This window comes from Athene noctua, chromosome 8 (assembly GCF_965140245.1).
Source record: "Athene noctua chromosome 8, bAthNoc1.hap1.1, whole genome shotgun sequence".
NCBI lineage: Eukaryota > Metazoa > Chordata > Aves > Strigiformes > Strigidae > Athene > Athene noctua.
Genome location: NC_134044.1, coordinates 17243219 through 17258057, shown reverse-complemented (window position 1 = coordinate 17258057; position 14839 = coordinate 17243219). Strand labels below are relative to the sequence as shown.

The window sequence follows — 14839 nt, the reverse complement described above, 5'->3', positions numbered from 1 at the left end:
AGGATCTCACGCGTTCCTGCTGGTAAGCTCACGCGTCAAGAGGCTGCGGGTATAACTCATTCCTCTGCAGAGGTTAGCACAAGGCCAAGGCACCACATAAGTCCCACTTGAGCCTGTAGGGTTTTATTTCGGTGCCTTGGCCTTGTCTCAGGACTTCTGCAATACCACGGCTTTCTGCCAGATCTCTGCATGTGTTCACATTTCGACCTGTGTGTTTTTAGTGTCAGCTGGAGTCTTGTGGAGGTGTGAAAAAAGCCTTGTGCCAAAATGGCTGGAGCATCCAGGGGCTCTAGACTTTTTTGGGGGGCACTTAAAATTCTCATTATTGTTGTTATTATTTATTTTTATCAGTCATCTGCACTGCTTGTATATATTATAGCTTGTATTTATTAGCTCCTAGGCATTGCAACCTTTGTGCGCTCAGCTGCGTGTCTTCAAAGCTCCACCTGAACTGCACAGCCATTTCACTTGAGAAATGGTTTTGTAAGCAGAAATGGACGGCAGCAGATGACAGCTTTCACTTGGTGCTGACAGTTGCTTTGCCATAATTACTGTTTTCATTCTTCCTATATCAATAGGATGGGTTCCTGGCAACTGAGGTTGGTATTTGTGTTACCTTTAAGACCAGCATGTATAAGTCCAGCCATTTAATTTAATGAAACTTCTTTTGGCATGTCTCCTGGCACTTGTCCAGTTATAGACTCGTTTTTCTCAGCTGCTGAGCGTGCTCAAATACTGGGGAGAAAGATTAAGAGCTTTTAAGGATGCCAGGAGTGTGGAGAAAAATAACTTTCAGTGTTTGTTCAGAGCTCCTGCACTTGTCTCTGCCGACAGCCTACCATCAAGCAAGGTCCTCTGTGCTGAAATGCATGTTCAAGCAATAGCTTCTTAGGTGCAGTTGGATTCTGGTGCTTCTTCCTTGATAATCCAGGGTAAAACTTAATTTCTGAAGGAATGTGTTCAGGGGAAAGGGGCATTTAGGCTGAAAAGACTTGGAGACACAACTGTACCCCAAAAATGAATTGTAAAGGAGCCTCACATTTTGATGTGAGAATGGGGAGAGAAGACACTTTGTAGGAACTGGTTTGGATAAGAGCATCCTTGCATGCAAGCAGGTTGCTGGGAGATGTCCTGCTACTGCTTCCTTGTCAGGCCAGCCAAACTCAGCAGCGCAGTGACTCCTTTGCAAGTCTGTTCTGGCTTTAAAAGAAAATGCCTTTCACTTTATAGGTAGGGATGTACTTTCAAATCTCACTCTTGGTTTACTTTTGTTCAAAGTGTATGTTAAAACTGGGAGCTAGGAAAGTGCATGTGCAGTGACTGAGTTCAGATGTGTAGGAAGCTGTAGGTCCTAGCAGGGTTCTGTGGGGGTGGCATGTTTGTGAGTTCCAGAATTCAGAAAAAGACCCTTTGGCTTGCTCTTCTCAAAATGGAGCTTCATCCATATGTGCTCCACAGTCAAGCCTTGATGGAGGAATTGCTTGATTTTTCAGCTTACTTTTCTGAGTACTAGTTAACATAGAAAAGCTATCTAAATGTGTGGGGTGAAGTTTCCCTTTCATTCCTACAACATGGAAAGCTTCATCTTTTTTGAAGAGTAGGAAAAGCAAGGATGGGATTATCATGGTGAAAGGTAGTTTTACAAATATAAATCTGTCATTTTGGAAAATAACTGAATAATTGCTCTTGTGCACATACAGACCAGCATTTCATTTGGCAGGCCAGCAGATGCAACAGTCTCACTGTTCTGGAATAAAAAGGACAAATCTGGTGACAATCAGAAAGCTTTGTGTCCCACGAGATGACCAAAATACTGCAGTGCTCCACATCATGCCAGACCACAATCTTTCTCTGTCTCATCTCCTCTCTCTGCTCCTTTGTGCATGGTTTTCTCTTATTTACTGTTATGCCAAATACCTTCATGATCATAGGTGGGAAGGTTTGGGGGTTTTTTGCTGCAGTTTCTATTCTTCTTTTTTCACTGACAAATCCTGTGGCCCATATGTGAACATCAGCACACATGTTTAGAAGACTTCCTTTACGTGGTCTGCCACCATTTGTTTAAAACATGGATTTGCCAGAAGATCCCTGCTGCCAGAGATACCAGAGGTGGCCCGTGCTTTATTGGGGAGGGAAGGTTTCTTCAATACTCTGCTGTGGAACACATTTGCCATCAATATTCCCAGGGAGTATCTCCACAGCCTTTAAAGGTTTCACTGGAAAACACTTTTTCAGTAAGATTTTGTGTGGTGGATTTCACCCTGCTGAGCACTGTTTTCAGAACAGTTTTTATTTCAATTTGTCACAGCATAGAATATCTCAAGTTGGAAAGGACCCATAAGTATCAAATCCAACTCCCATGATGGAAAGGTTTTCACAAAGTCTTCCAATGGCTACCAAGAAGGAGAGTTCTTATCTCCAAGTGGGATCTTATATCCCAGCAAACGTTTTCTCTCGTATCAGCAGGGCTGCAAGCTCCCAGACTTTCAATCTAGTGAGCAGCACAGCTCGTTATCCAAACCAGAAGGAATTAACCTTGTCAGTGAGGTATGACAGAGCTGAGCTATCTGGTGCCTGGAGTGCTCCGGCTGAGATGAGAGTGCTTGCTGTTGTGGGGAGGGGGCTGGTGGGGAAGGTATTCTTCATACCTCCACCTAGTCACTCTCATTTTTGGTGTGAAAACTATATAGTGGATTTTTGCATGGTTTGGCTTGGTAGTGCTGTGCTTGCATGTGTTGTGAACTCCAGGCACTTGGATCGTGTTCTCACTAGAGAACTGCCAAGAAGAAAATAAGCAAGAAAAAATGTGAGATTAGGTATATAAAGATGTGCTGCATTTCCTTTGCTTGCTCAGAGGGTGCAGTGCCTTCTGGCAGCCCCAGGGACCCCTCAGCTTTAGTGCGAGGGGTCTCCTGGCTTTGAAAATGGGAGTAGTTGAGCTGTAATCAATACAGCCCTTTCACAGTAGGCACCATCCTGTCTCCCTAGAACCAGCTTCTGGTTTTTAAGTAATAGAAGTTTGAAGTAGACTCAATGGATACTGCTTCTCTCCTTTTCCCCTTTAGCTGAGTGCTTTTTTCCTCTTATATTTCTTACTGGGAACAGTATTGGGGCACCATTTGCACCCACGAGACTAGGACACAGAAATCTGATTTCCCTATCAACTAGTTGTTTTCTCTTCCTTGCCAAGCACTCACCTGTACTTGGGGCTTTCCAGCTTTCTAAATCTCCGTGTCACATACCCTCACTGTAGGTGCTAAGACATCTGCTTTTCCCCTCCTGCAAAGCCCATACTGTGATCATGAAGGTGAAAAGTGACTGTTTCTTGGTGGCTGGTGAAGGGTCCTGTACATTCATCTTTTTCTTTTGTCTGGTTCCTTCTCTACAGTCTCCTTTCGGCCTGCTTCAGGAGTGAACTCATGGACTCAAGGAGAGACCCTCCCAAACAGACCGATGCCATCCTAAAACATTCCAGCCCCCCAAACCCATCAGTATATCCATAAACCGAGATGGTGGGGTCACTTTGCCCAGCTGGCAGGACTAGGAACAGTGGGGCAAATACACAGCCTGATAGCAACAGAGCAAATAGTGAGAGTAATCTTCTGAAGGGACTCAAACTTTGCAGAAACAACAGACACTTCTACAGACCTCTTAGCTGTAGTCCATAGCATTGGGAGGTCAGGAACCACAATGTTGTCTTAGTGTAACGTTTTCTTCCTGTTTTTGTAATGTGTTGATACTCTTTCCTCTTCTGTATTTGTGAAACTCATCAGGGTTTCTCTGAGCAGGTCTCAATTTTAAAATGCCTCTTGTCTTGTTTAAATTAAAAAATGTGTTCATGGACTTGGGGGGGGGGAGGGGTGAAAGGGGGTGTGTGTTTAAAAGGTCTGTGATAGTCAATTTGGCCTGTTTTAATGTTGGTCATGCAGTAATACTGCAAGTAACTGAAGTATTTGTACTGCTGGACAGAGGGAGGTAAGAATTATATGAATTGGCACTGGTAAGAATTGGTTTTTTTCTGTAGAAATGCCCACTACTTTGACATCATGAATTGTTTCCCCTTATTTCTAATCTTAAAGGGTCTGGTCTGAAATACATCAGAATTGTAGGGAAGACTGAGTGACTTTGACTTTGCATCAGTACTGCTGGCATTAATCCAGTTTTGAATTTAGGAAGGTCCCTCCTGACTCTGCGGGCTCGATCCAAGTGGTGGGTTGAGCTGCACAAGTTGAATGTGAGGTTGAAGTCTTTCTGTGTAATGACATCCATGTGTGCCCAATGTCTCCGTCCCTTTGCAGCTGAGGGTGTAAAGACCAGAGTGTCCAAAATTGCTCACTGCCCTACCTGTGAAAAGGGGTCAGAGCTTGCCCCTTTCCTTGCAGATCTTCAGCAGTTACTAGACGTTGCCTTAGAGTTTTCATCAACCCTACTATAACCTCACTACAAGCCTTGTTCAAAGGAAAATGGTGCCAGCATATGTTGCAGTGGACTCCCCCAAGTGGTCTCAGCTGTGCCCACCTTGTCCATTAATCCTGCAACCAGTGGCTTTTGCTTATTGTGTCGATGAAGTGCATCCTGGCTTAGCCATTCCTGCACAGAAGACTGTTTCTCAGAAGGGACTTGTAAATCCTCACACTGCTTGTATCAAATTCTACCTCTGAAAGCCATCCTTGAATAATTTGAAAACTTCATCTCTTAAGTGTCAAGCCCAGACCAGCACAAAGGAGGAATGATCAACAGGCAAGTAACTTGCCATGGAACTAATGTGGCATTGCTGAGCATGGCACTAGGTGCGGGTACTGGTGATGAGGGTGGAGCTAGTTGAGGGTGGGCATGGTGCCTGCTGTGGCATTCCCCACCGAGAGGTGTTCAAACATCCTTACATGAAGAACAGCCTCTAATGCTGGTAGAGAAGTGTCCTTCAATGCACACTTCCAGGTGGTGACATTTCTCCTGGGGAACTCTGTGATGTTCATGGCTGCAGGAAATAGAAATGTGAAGAAGTTACTGAAGGCATGCCAGGAGCAGTGCTCCCTGTGGGCTGGTGTCCGCACAGATCAGCGGTGGTTGAGGAGCAGAGCTCGGTTACAAACGCCAGTGATCAGCAGCCCCTGAGAAACACAGGAAGCTGGATCAGTACTGATGGGGACCTGTGTGCCTGCAGTGCAGTCTGTGCTGGATTTATCTGGGGTAGGTGCATACCCAGCTCTGACACACTTGTGGTTAGGCACAGCCTGAAGAGAAAATGCCTTCCAGATGCAGAGCGGGCCTCCTGGCCACCCACCAAGGAAAAAAGCCTGATGCAGTGGGAGAAGACTCTTATCTCTGAACATCACATCATCTGCTTCCAGGCAGCAGAGCAGTGATCTGAGCAGGTGATGACTCGTACTAACATCTCCTTTGAGAGCCATATCCCATCTCTGGATATCTCCTTCAATGTCTTAGCAAGACTCGTTCTACCGTAGCAGTGTGGGGGAGGGCTGATGGAGAAGAGCCCCAAAAACTGTGATTAAGTATAAATAATAACAAACACTAGCAGTGACTATTTCATACAGTTGCAGCTCTACCATTATTCTTTGTGTAAAACTAACCAGATCAAGTGCCTCTGTACTTTGCCTGCAAACTACAGGAAGTACTTTGAGATCACAAAGCAGATAACTATTGCTCTGTGCCTTTATTTGGAAGAAGGAAGGCAACACCACTCCTTTCCCTGTGAGAGGTGCGAATCTGAACTGCAAATGCAGCCCAGATGCAGGATTATGCATGGCACTGTGAGTCTGTCCTTCCAATGAAAGTTTGTTCCTGGATTTTGGTCTTGTGGGTTATGGATGGCAATACAGAAATGCTGCGACAGGGACACGCTAATCTGTATCTACAGCTGTGCTCCAGGGCCTGTCCACCAGAAGATACAAGACATCCACAGCTCGCACCAGCAGATTTCCAGCTCATGCTCCAGTTCACCATTTGGTTTGACCTCTAGGAAATCTCTTGTAACTTGATGGGCAATACAATACCTGAAATGTCCACAAAACAAGAATATAAATTATTTGGATCCCACTGTCCTCTGGAAAGGTTTTCCCATCTGTCCTCACCTGTAAGAGGATGATGATTGTGAAACTGGTCTTAATGGTGACTTGATTTGCTCTCCAGCTACAAGGTAGTTATCTCAGAAGGTGCACTTTTTAGATTTTTTTTTTTTTATCAAATAACCTAGAGCTGAAAGCAATTGGAGATAATAAAAGAAGAAAACTTTTTCCTAGCTGTCTTTTGATTGCTTTTTTGTTCTGTCTTTTGATTGCTTCTCAAAGATTCCGAAAAATAAGCCTTTTCCTTTCAAGGAATAACTGAGTGGACTAATTAGGCCTTGTCAGTCCGGTCATAATAGTCTGTGTCAACTAGTTGATGTATATCCACTCCCTTCATTACAGCTCCATTCCCTGGAAAGCAGGTTGCATCCACTGCCTAGCTTGGGAAGTTCCCATATGTGAAATCTAAGGGTAGTCATTATCGCTACCCTTGTCTGTGTGCTGTAGTTGCTGTCTGCCTAGTGACCATCAAAGCTCCTCCTTTCCGTGCTCCCAGTTAGTTACCAAGCCTACAAACCACTTGTGTGGTTGAAAACATGCACTGTTGCTTGCTTTAGAGTAGCAGCTGTTTGAGATGTGGAGAGCAAGGGCATCTCTCTGCTTCATGGGCCTTCAAAGTGGATGAGTGCAAGTGAGCATCATCTGTCACTTGTGTGCCATTACTGACTACATCAGTGACATCCCAGGGTTATGCATCCCACTGGGCAACCTTACTTGAAAAAATGTTGCAAATGGACATGTTGACCATGTGTGAACTTAGGATGTAATTCTTGCTGCACTTGCTGTGAGGAGAGGCAGGCCCAGAACTGAACAGCTTAGATTTCACTTCGGTCTCTCTGCACTGTGACTAGCTCTAGGTCTTCAAGGATAGCAAACTGTAAGCACAGGGGCTTGGGTGAGATCTTAAACTCTCTGAGCCTGAGCTGCCCTATTCTTGCACTTAATGAACCTTTGATGTCATTTGCATTAAGGCTGCTTACATGACGGTGTGCTCATCTAATGTGAATGAGGACTCTGGGACTTGTCTACTGAATCAGGTAATTGGTCTATCCAAGCAGTTTTCTACCTCTGGTGAAGGGCTGATATCCAGTGAGCTGGAGAAGTGCAGAATTATACAAGTTAACCTATGAACTGAACTGTGCTTCATATGTGGGAGAAGAAGGAAGTTCCTTCTTGACCTCTTGAGATGATCAGTATGTGCCTTGAAGCATGAGAGGTGATTGCCTTTATATGAGCTTGCATAACTACAAATGTTATTGGCTAAATAATTACATAGCCTCTTGAAGAGAGAAAAATCAGTTGCAGAATGTGACTCAGTGCCTTTCATATCAGACTGTTCCAAGAAGTATAATAGTCTCTTAATTGAAGTCCTTATACCTTGATATTAAAATGCATTTCATTGGCATTGATATCAAAGAAATGTTAATGCTCCTACTTCTAATCTTTCTTGAGACATAGTAAGTATAATTTTAATAAAAATCACTGTGCATGACATTCTTATAATACCTGTTTTAAAAAAAAAAAGAGAAAAAAGCAATATATTTGAAATGAATCCTCAAACACCATGTAGTCTGTGTGTTTAATACCAAAACATTTTCTTGTGTTTCTGAGACTGTTGCTACATTGACGTGTGACGTTAATTTTCAATAAAATTTTGCATCTTGGTTCATCGTGGGACTTTTATTTGGCTGGATGTCTCTCTTTAGACCTTCTACGTGTTTGCAAATGTGATGGAATTGTTTAGTTGAAATGAATATGGGTATGAAGAAAAATAGGGGTTTTTATTGTTTTATTCACTTGAGCTTGATTGTCTTAATCTTGATTCTTAGCAGCATGAAGGAGGTAAGAATGGAGTCCTTAAGCTATATGTTAATGTAGGCATTTGTTTTCTGTAGTGTAGGGTGCTTTGGGTTGGTTTGTGTTTGCTTGATAGTTTACTTTTTTCCCCAAAATATTTTGTAGTCTCCTAACTAGCTTTGCTGAGATCACTGGATCACTGTTAGTGGTGGAGAGGGCAAAGTTAGGCCCACTACTGACCTCCTTGGAGAACCTTGTTTCATAGCAACAGGATTTTTTTTTTTTTTTTTTAAATAAAAGGTTTCTAGTCATGAGCTCTCTGAATAAAATCTGTCCTGAGCTTAAACCATGCAACTAAATCTTTCTTGGGAAGTCTTTATTGATTTGATCTAGAATTTCACTGTGTACATGGTGACCTCCCCACTTACATATTGTGCAGATTTTGCCCCAAAAGACTACTCAGGTGTATATTAATTGCAGCTGAACCTCAGTTAGGATAAGTGCCCAAACCTGTAAAGTAGAAATACTCATTTTGGCTCTAAATCCAGAATCCTCTTAGGTTAAGGGTTGTGTCAATGTGACTTGAATTTCATGGCTGGCCTCAACTTTCATAACTGGTGAATTGAAACCTCAGATCTGAATCATTCCCTTCACCCTGAAAAGTTGGATCTGAACTTCATGGCTTGGTTTCACTTCCCCTTGGGAATTGCTGCCATAGTTAATATTAATTTGTGAAGCTTCCTTGAGTCTATGAAGTTTGCTGGATCTTGTCCTGCATCTTCACTGCCAAAGGACAGTTCACACCCTTCTGTACCTCCTGTAATTGTGTAATTAAGGTAACATTTCTTCAGGGCCTTAGATACTCTAGCCTGTTAGCATAGATGTTTTCTCCACCCAACATTGCAAGTCTTAAAAGTGCAGGAAGCTGGAGACAATGTAATTGTATGAAACTTGACCTTGAGTGCTGAAGGTTTTAATAAATTAGCTAGGAATAAGCCTTTTCTTTCTTTTACACTTTGCTTATTTGAAGTAACAAATGTTCTCTTTGCATAGAAGGAAAGCCAGTTCCCAGGAATTGGTATAACCAGTTATACCCAGACGAACAAGTTTCCCAATGGGAAATAAGATGGGAATGTGCCCTTGCACGTTCACTGTGGGGTCACTGTGATATGGCCGAACGAGGGTTGGGCTCCGTGGTGAGCCAGGCGACCTCCGCTCTGCTGGGTGAGCACAGCTTGCGAGTGTCTGTCGTGTTTGGGAAGTGTGCCCGCTTCCCCAGCACCTTTGCCCAGTCTTGGTGTCAGAGAGAGGAAAACCTGCTCTCTTGCGGCATGGTGCTGCTCTGCCAATTGTGCTGTTGGACCTGCTTTAATGATCATTTTCTGCATATCTCAGATAAGACCCCGCTGCAGATGGGATGCCGCAGCCGTAACGCGATCTGGGAACTGGGCTGCTGTTCAGAAGCAGTCTGGTCTTCACACTCTGGATCACTTACGAGGCAGGATTACAGCTGGGACCCTTGGGGCTGGGCAGGGGGGAGCTTGCCAGCAAGCCTCTCTGGCCCAGTTCGTGGATATGCTGGATGGAGTTTGGGGCTGTCTGGACTTGAGGGAGGCTAGTGCTGTTGTCGAGTGGTAGTAGGAATCTGATACTCTTTGCAAGCAGCCTGCGGGGTTTGGATATCAGGTATTCCTTAACACCAGCAAAAGCTGCATATCGGTGTCTCAGGCAGCTCTGACCATCTCAGCAGTGGTCCCTAAGGTGTGTGGAGTCTGTCTTGAGCAAAGAGCCTCTGGCTGTTATACATACACCTGGTAACAACTTGATTATATGAATAACTAGGAGTTTTGGAGAAACCAAAGTGATATGTGTCCCAATCTGAAAATCGTTTCTGCAGTCAGGTTTTAGGGGTAGTTAGGATGGTTTGAGATTTCTTCCTCAGTTCTTGTTCTTATGAAAAAAGTCTTTGACCACAAGGAAAGTTTAACTTAAAAATACTCATTTTGAGTTTTGGCAGCTGTTTGCTGGCTTTGCCTGTGTTCTTTTCAACTGAAAAACCTACGTAAAAACTTTTCCTTAAATAAAAAATTTGAACTGAAAGTAAAGCTTCCCTTTGTTAGTATTTCACCATTTGTTTTTTAAATACCCAGAATATCTGGGAAACTTCTTATTTCCTGTTGACTTTCTCTCTCCAATGATCTTTATCTGCAATGCTTCCATGGTGTAGTAATTTCACTAGCAGTAGCACCACTGCCACAGAGCATTTAGCCTCTTGGATACATGCTCTTAACAGCTGTCCTAACACCTCCTTGGTTTGCAGGACCTCCATGCAGTCGCAGTCATCCTACGGCTCCAACTCTCCACCACTCAGCAAAATGAACAGCATGAACAAGCTGCCCTCGGTCAGCCAGCTAATTAACCCCCAGCAGCGCAATGCCCTGACCCCAACCACCATCCCCGACGGCATGGGAACCAACAGTAAGAAACCCTCACTCCTTCTCCTGTTCCGTGCATGCTCCCCACTAGTCTGGGCAAGGAGACTTGGCCCCTCCAAGTGGCTAGTGTTATGCTGGAGAGCCTGGAGTCATTTGTTGGAAATCTGCAGAATGAAATATTGCTCACTGCTGTGCCACAGGGCAAGGCTTCAGCATCCTGTTCTGAGCCTCACAGGGGTGAACAGAGCTGCTTTTTGCTGCAGATCTAGCTGGCTGCACTGTTGTCTGCCTTTCAAGACTTGTTTCTTCTTCTATTCCCAGCAGAGGAGATGCAAATGTTGGCAAAATTTTTTTTCCCTCAGTTCAATTAAGACACTTCTTAGTTTCAAAGGAAGTATCTGCATCTTGCAGCTCTGTATCCTGCTTCCTCCTGGCTGTTGAAGAGTGCCCAGCAGCCCTGTAAATCCAGGATGACAGACATGGTTCTGGGGGCTGAGTTTTGTTGGTGTTTTTTTTTCTTTTTTTTTAATTTCAAAAGCACTGGACTCCTGCCCACACCTGTTGCTGATCCCCTTTGGGTGCTCTTGGTGTCTCTGAAAACAAAGCTGTTTGGCTTCTGTATTGAGTTACTCCGCTGGCTCTGTCCTGCTCCTCTCCTACGGCAGGGAAAGCTGAGATGCCTGCAGCTTCTTAGGTTTCTACCGAGCCTGTTTGTAAGGGAAGGTGACGCGGCGGCGGCGGTGCTGCTGACAGTTGCTCCAGTGAGGGGAGAGATCCTGAAGGACTGTCTGTCATCTGCTCCTTGTGCAGTCATTGCAGCCCTGCCTGTAGTTCCCTATGAGCTCGCTCTGTCTGGGGCTTTGCAGGGGATCTAAGGCTGCTTCAGCTGCAGGTGCTGTCCTTTGGTGCTGGGGGTGAAGCAGGGGTCTTGGGATGCCTGGGTAACGATGTGCTGCTCCTTTTCTCCTCCAGTTCCCATGATGGGTACCCACATGGCCATGACCGGTGACATGAATGGCCTCAGTCCCACGCAGGCGCTGCCTCCTCCCCTCTCCATGCCTTCAACGTCCCACTGCACCCCCCCTCCTCCGTACCCCACAGACTGCAGCATCGTCAGGTGAGCAGGAGCAGGCTGCCCGGCACACGTTTCCCACCTGCAGGGAGCAGAGACCTCGTGTCAGGAGCCTGAAGGGTCCTGCCGGGTTCTTCACCCCATTCTCTAGGAGCACTGGATCCCAGTGGGTCTTGGCAGTCCTGGGTCTGGCACCCTCTGGGCACCGAGCCTCAAACCGCCACCTCCAAGCACCTGAGAGAAACAGGGACGTTAGGACTGCAAGAAAGCTGAGGGATGCAGCATCTGTTGAACTGGTGGAGCTGAGCGTGCCAGGCAGTCTTGCAAACATTTCTTTTTGCTTTTTTTTTTTTCCCCTTTGCCCACTCAACAAGCCATGTCTGGGGTCAGAAGCCACTCTGCCCTCCATGAAGTCAAACAGGTTGAAAGATGCTGCCCATAAAGGAGGAATCCTTTACACTTAGGGAGGAATGTACAGATTTGAAGTACTTTGTGTGCATGACGTGTCTGAGCCCCAGACCCACTGTCTTGTTGAAGCCCTCTATCCATGCAGCAGGCTGCCATGGGCTTGGCCACCTTCTGGGTGAAGTGATCTGGCAGGAGGGTCTATATGAGCCTTCCTGCCCCAGGATCCAGGCTATGCAGTACCAGCTCTTGACTCAGGCAATGTGCTGCCATGAGGGTTGTCTGCTGGGCGCTGAGCCGAAGGACTCCCTCATTTGTTTGATGTGGAGCGATGTGGCTTGCTGGCCTGGGATGTCTTGGAGAAGGTCAAGCCAAGGGTGAAAGCTTTGTTTCCTGTTGCTGCAGGTTGGCTGAGTGTTTGGTTTTTCTGTGGTTTAGGCTGTTGCAGCCAGGGTGATCCTTTTTTCTCTCTCCTTCCTTCCTTCCTCCTCTGCAGCTTCTTAGCGAGGTTGGGCTGCTCATCCTGTGTGGATTATTTCACGACCCAGGGGCTGACAACCATCTATCAGATTGAGCATTACTCCATGGATGTAAGTAACTCCTCACCATTTCCTTTGTTTGCACTCTTGACCCTGCTTTAGGAAGGGGTCAGAAATCCAGACTCAGTATATTTTTATTTTTATATGATTACTGTGACTTAAGGCTGTTGCACACAGAGAAGGTGAAGAGAGGCTGGACTCAAGGCCAGCATTTTAACTGCCTTGCCTGGCACAGAGAAAGAGTGTCTCCCCCTCCCCACCACTCTGTTTCAGCCCCCGAAGTGGACCCAGCCCACATGCCTGTTAATTCTGCAAGGCTTGGTTTCAGTTCACACTGCTCTGAAACACCTCACTTGCCTGCAGACAAGTAGGCTGTCCAGAAGCATTTTTCCCTCCCTGCTTCTTTTTCTGACCTTACCTTAATGATCTTCTCTTGCCACTGGCATCTCAGCCCTGTTTTGGTTTTCTTTTTTTCTCTTGCATGGCTTTTGCTGCAGGGTTGCTGCTTCCTCTCCTGCACCATTGCTCTCCTCCGAGCTGGCTGTCCCTTTTTTCTTCCCCAAGACTTTGTAAGGCTGTGGTGCTTTTGCTTCGTAGCATGGGCTGCCTTCCTTTTGCTGCTGCTCTAATCAGAAAAGCTGACCCGAATTAACCAAAGCTGGTTGCTAATTTTTTCAGAAGCTGATATCATATTTCCCAGAGTTTAGTTAATGTTCCCCTCAGGTACTGCACCAAAGGTGATGGGACCTCAGAGTCCGAGTTTTCTAAGGTTATGTGTCTGTTTTTAAATTTTGGTTGTGTTCAAGTTAAGGCAGTTCCTGTAGAGTCAGACCCAGAGCTTTGAATACTGGAGCTCAGATTTGGATTCTAAAATCCTTTTGCAGGCTTTCAAATAAACATGGAAGTTTTCAAAGCTACTGAACTTCTGCAGCCCAGCAGCCCCCACCATAGACAACCAGCAGATCTCCCTGAGGTTGTCTTGGAGGTCTTGCAGTCCAGTTAAACATTTAGCTTTAGGTCACCATATCTTATGCATGAATGTGCATTTTGTGTAACTTCAGAACAGACCTTGTGTCATTAGTCCTTGCTGCCTCACGGCTAAACATGCTTGTTCAGAAGTGAATGACCACCTTCAAGATTAGTGGTTTGTCTTCATGTGCATCATGGCCACCTGGATTTTAGCAGCTTTGCTGGTTAATAGGCATTTTCAGGGTGGGCCAGAGGGTCCTTCCATTCCTGGAGACCAGCTTGCCCAGGGATTGCCCTGTTAAGCCCTCTACCTTGCCTTGCAGGATCTGGTGAGCCTCAAGATCCCGGAGCAGTTCCGCCATGCCATCTGGAAGGGCATCCTGGACCACCGGCAGCTCCATGACTTCTCCTCCCCTCCCCACCTCCTGCGCACCCCCAGCGGCGCCTCCACCGTCAGCGTGGGCTCCAGCGAAACCCGGGGGGAGCGGGTCATCGACGCGGTCCGCTTCACGCTCCGGCAGACCATTTCCTTCCCGCCCCGCGACGAGTGGAATGACTTCAACTTCGACATGGATGCCCGGCGCAACAAACAGCAACGCATCAAGGAGGAAGGGGAGTGAGGCCCACGGACCCCGCTCCACCCCGCCTCGGCCAGAAACTGCTCAGCCCTTCATTTGTCTTCCTTCTGCTTGGTACTGTACCCCTGGACGAAGGGCGGAGGGAACCTTCTTGCTCACTCACGCTAGGTTATGCCCTTGATGCTGTCTAGGTCATACTCCTGGGCAGCCACCTCCACCCCAGCTCTTGCAAGGGGAAGAGCTGAGCGAAGGGGGAAGGCGGGTAGTATTTCCTTGAAAGCCGTTGACCTTCTCGAGAAGGCGTTGTTCTTGTTTCGTGTTTTCCTCTGGGGACAGGGCTTCTTTCCTTGACTTTTGAATCCTCACACACCTTGTGGGCATCCTGACCTGCAAACTTGTCTCTCTCATCCAGTGATCCCGCTTTGAAAAGCAGGAAAGTTTAATATAAATGTTTAAAAAGCAAAAAAAAAAAAACCCACCCAAAACCCTAACCCCAAAACCAAATGCAAAAAACCCAAAGCCACCAAAGTCTGAACTAGCAGTTCATCCAAAAAATAAATGGGAATCGGTCTGCTGAACGTTGCACTTAAACAGCCTCTTCCCACGGAGCTGAGTGCTCTGTTCATGTGTAATATTCTCCAGCGGAGACAGCACATGCACTTTGCTGGGCAGGCCAGCACTTATGGCCACCTGCAACACACTTTTCCTTTCCCTCACCTTCTCTGGGAAAAACCAAGCCTGCTGTCTCTTCTTGTTTTGAATTTACCTTCATGTGTATGTCCTGGTTTGCTTGTTTCAGGATGTAAATGCAAATACAGCCGTCAGTCACTCTTCTGCCCCCCACCCAACCTTTAGCCATTCTGTACTACTACTGACATTTAAGCTAGAGAATTAGGTTTTGCCACATATGCAGCCTGGTTAGTTTAGCATAAGGATTTGCCTGCCTAGCCTCCAGTTG

At 46.0% G+C, this 14839-nt stretch overlaps 1 protein-coding gene across 3 annotated transcripts in view; it reads left to right on the top strand.

Moving 5' to 3' along the window:
- Window positions 1–13923, top strand: part of TP63 (tumor protein p63) — a 104557-nt gene extending 90634 nt beyond the window's left edge. For 2 of the 3 annotated variants that reach the window (XM_074911761.1, XM_074911762.1), the window contains 4 exons: window positions 10204–10361; window positions 11291–11435; window positions 12292–12385; window positions 13627–13923. In XM_074911761.1, coding sequence (XP_074767862.1) covers window positions 10204–10361; window positions 11291–11435; window positions 12292–12385; window positions 13627–13923 — 694 coding nt within the window. Of the gene's footprint in view, window positions 1–3388; window positions 3504–10203; window positions 10362–11290; window positions 11436–12291; window positions 12386–13626 lie in introns of those variants that run through there. The other variant, XM_074911763.1, reaches the window with a different exon arrangement.
- The last annotated feature ends 916 nt before the right edge of the window (window positions 13924–14839 follow it).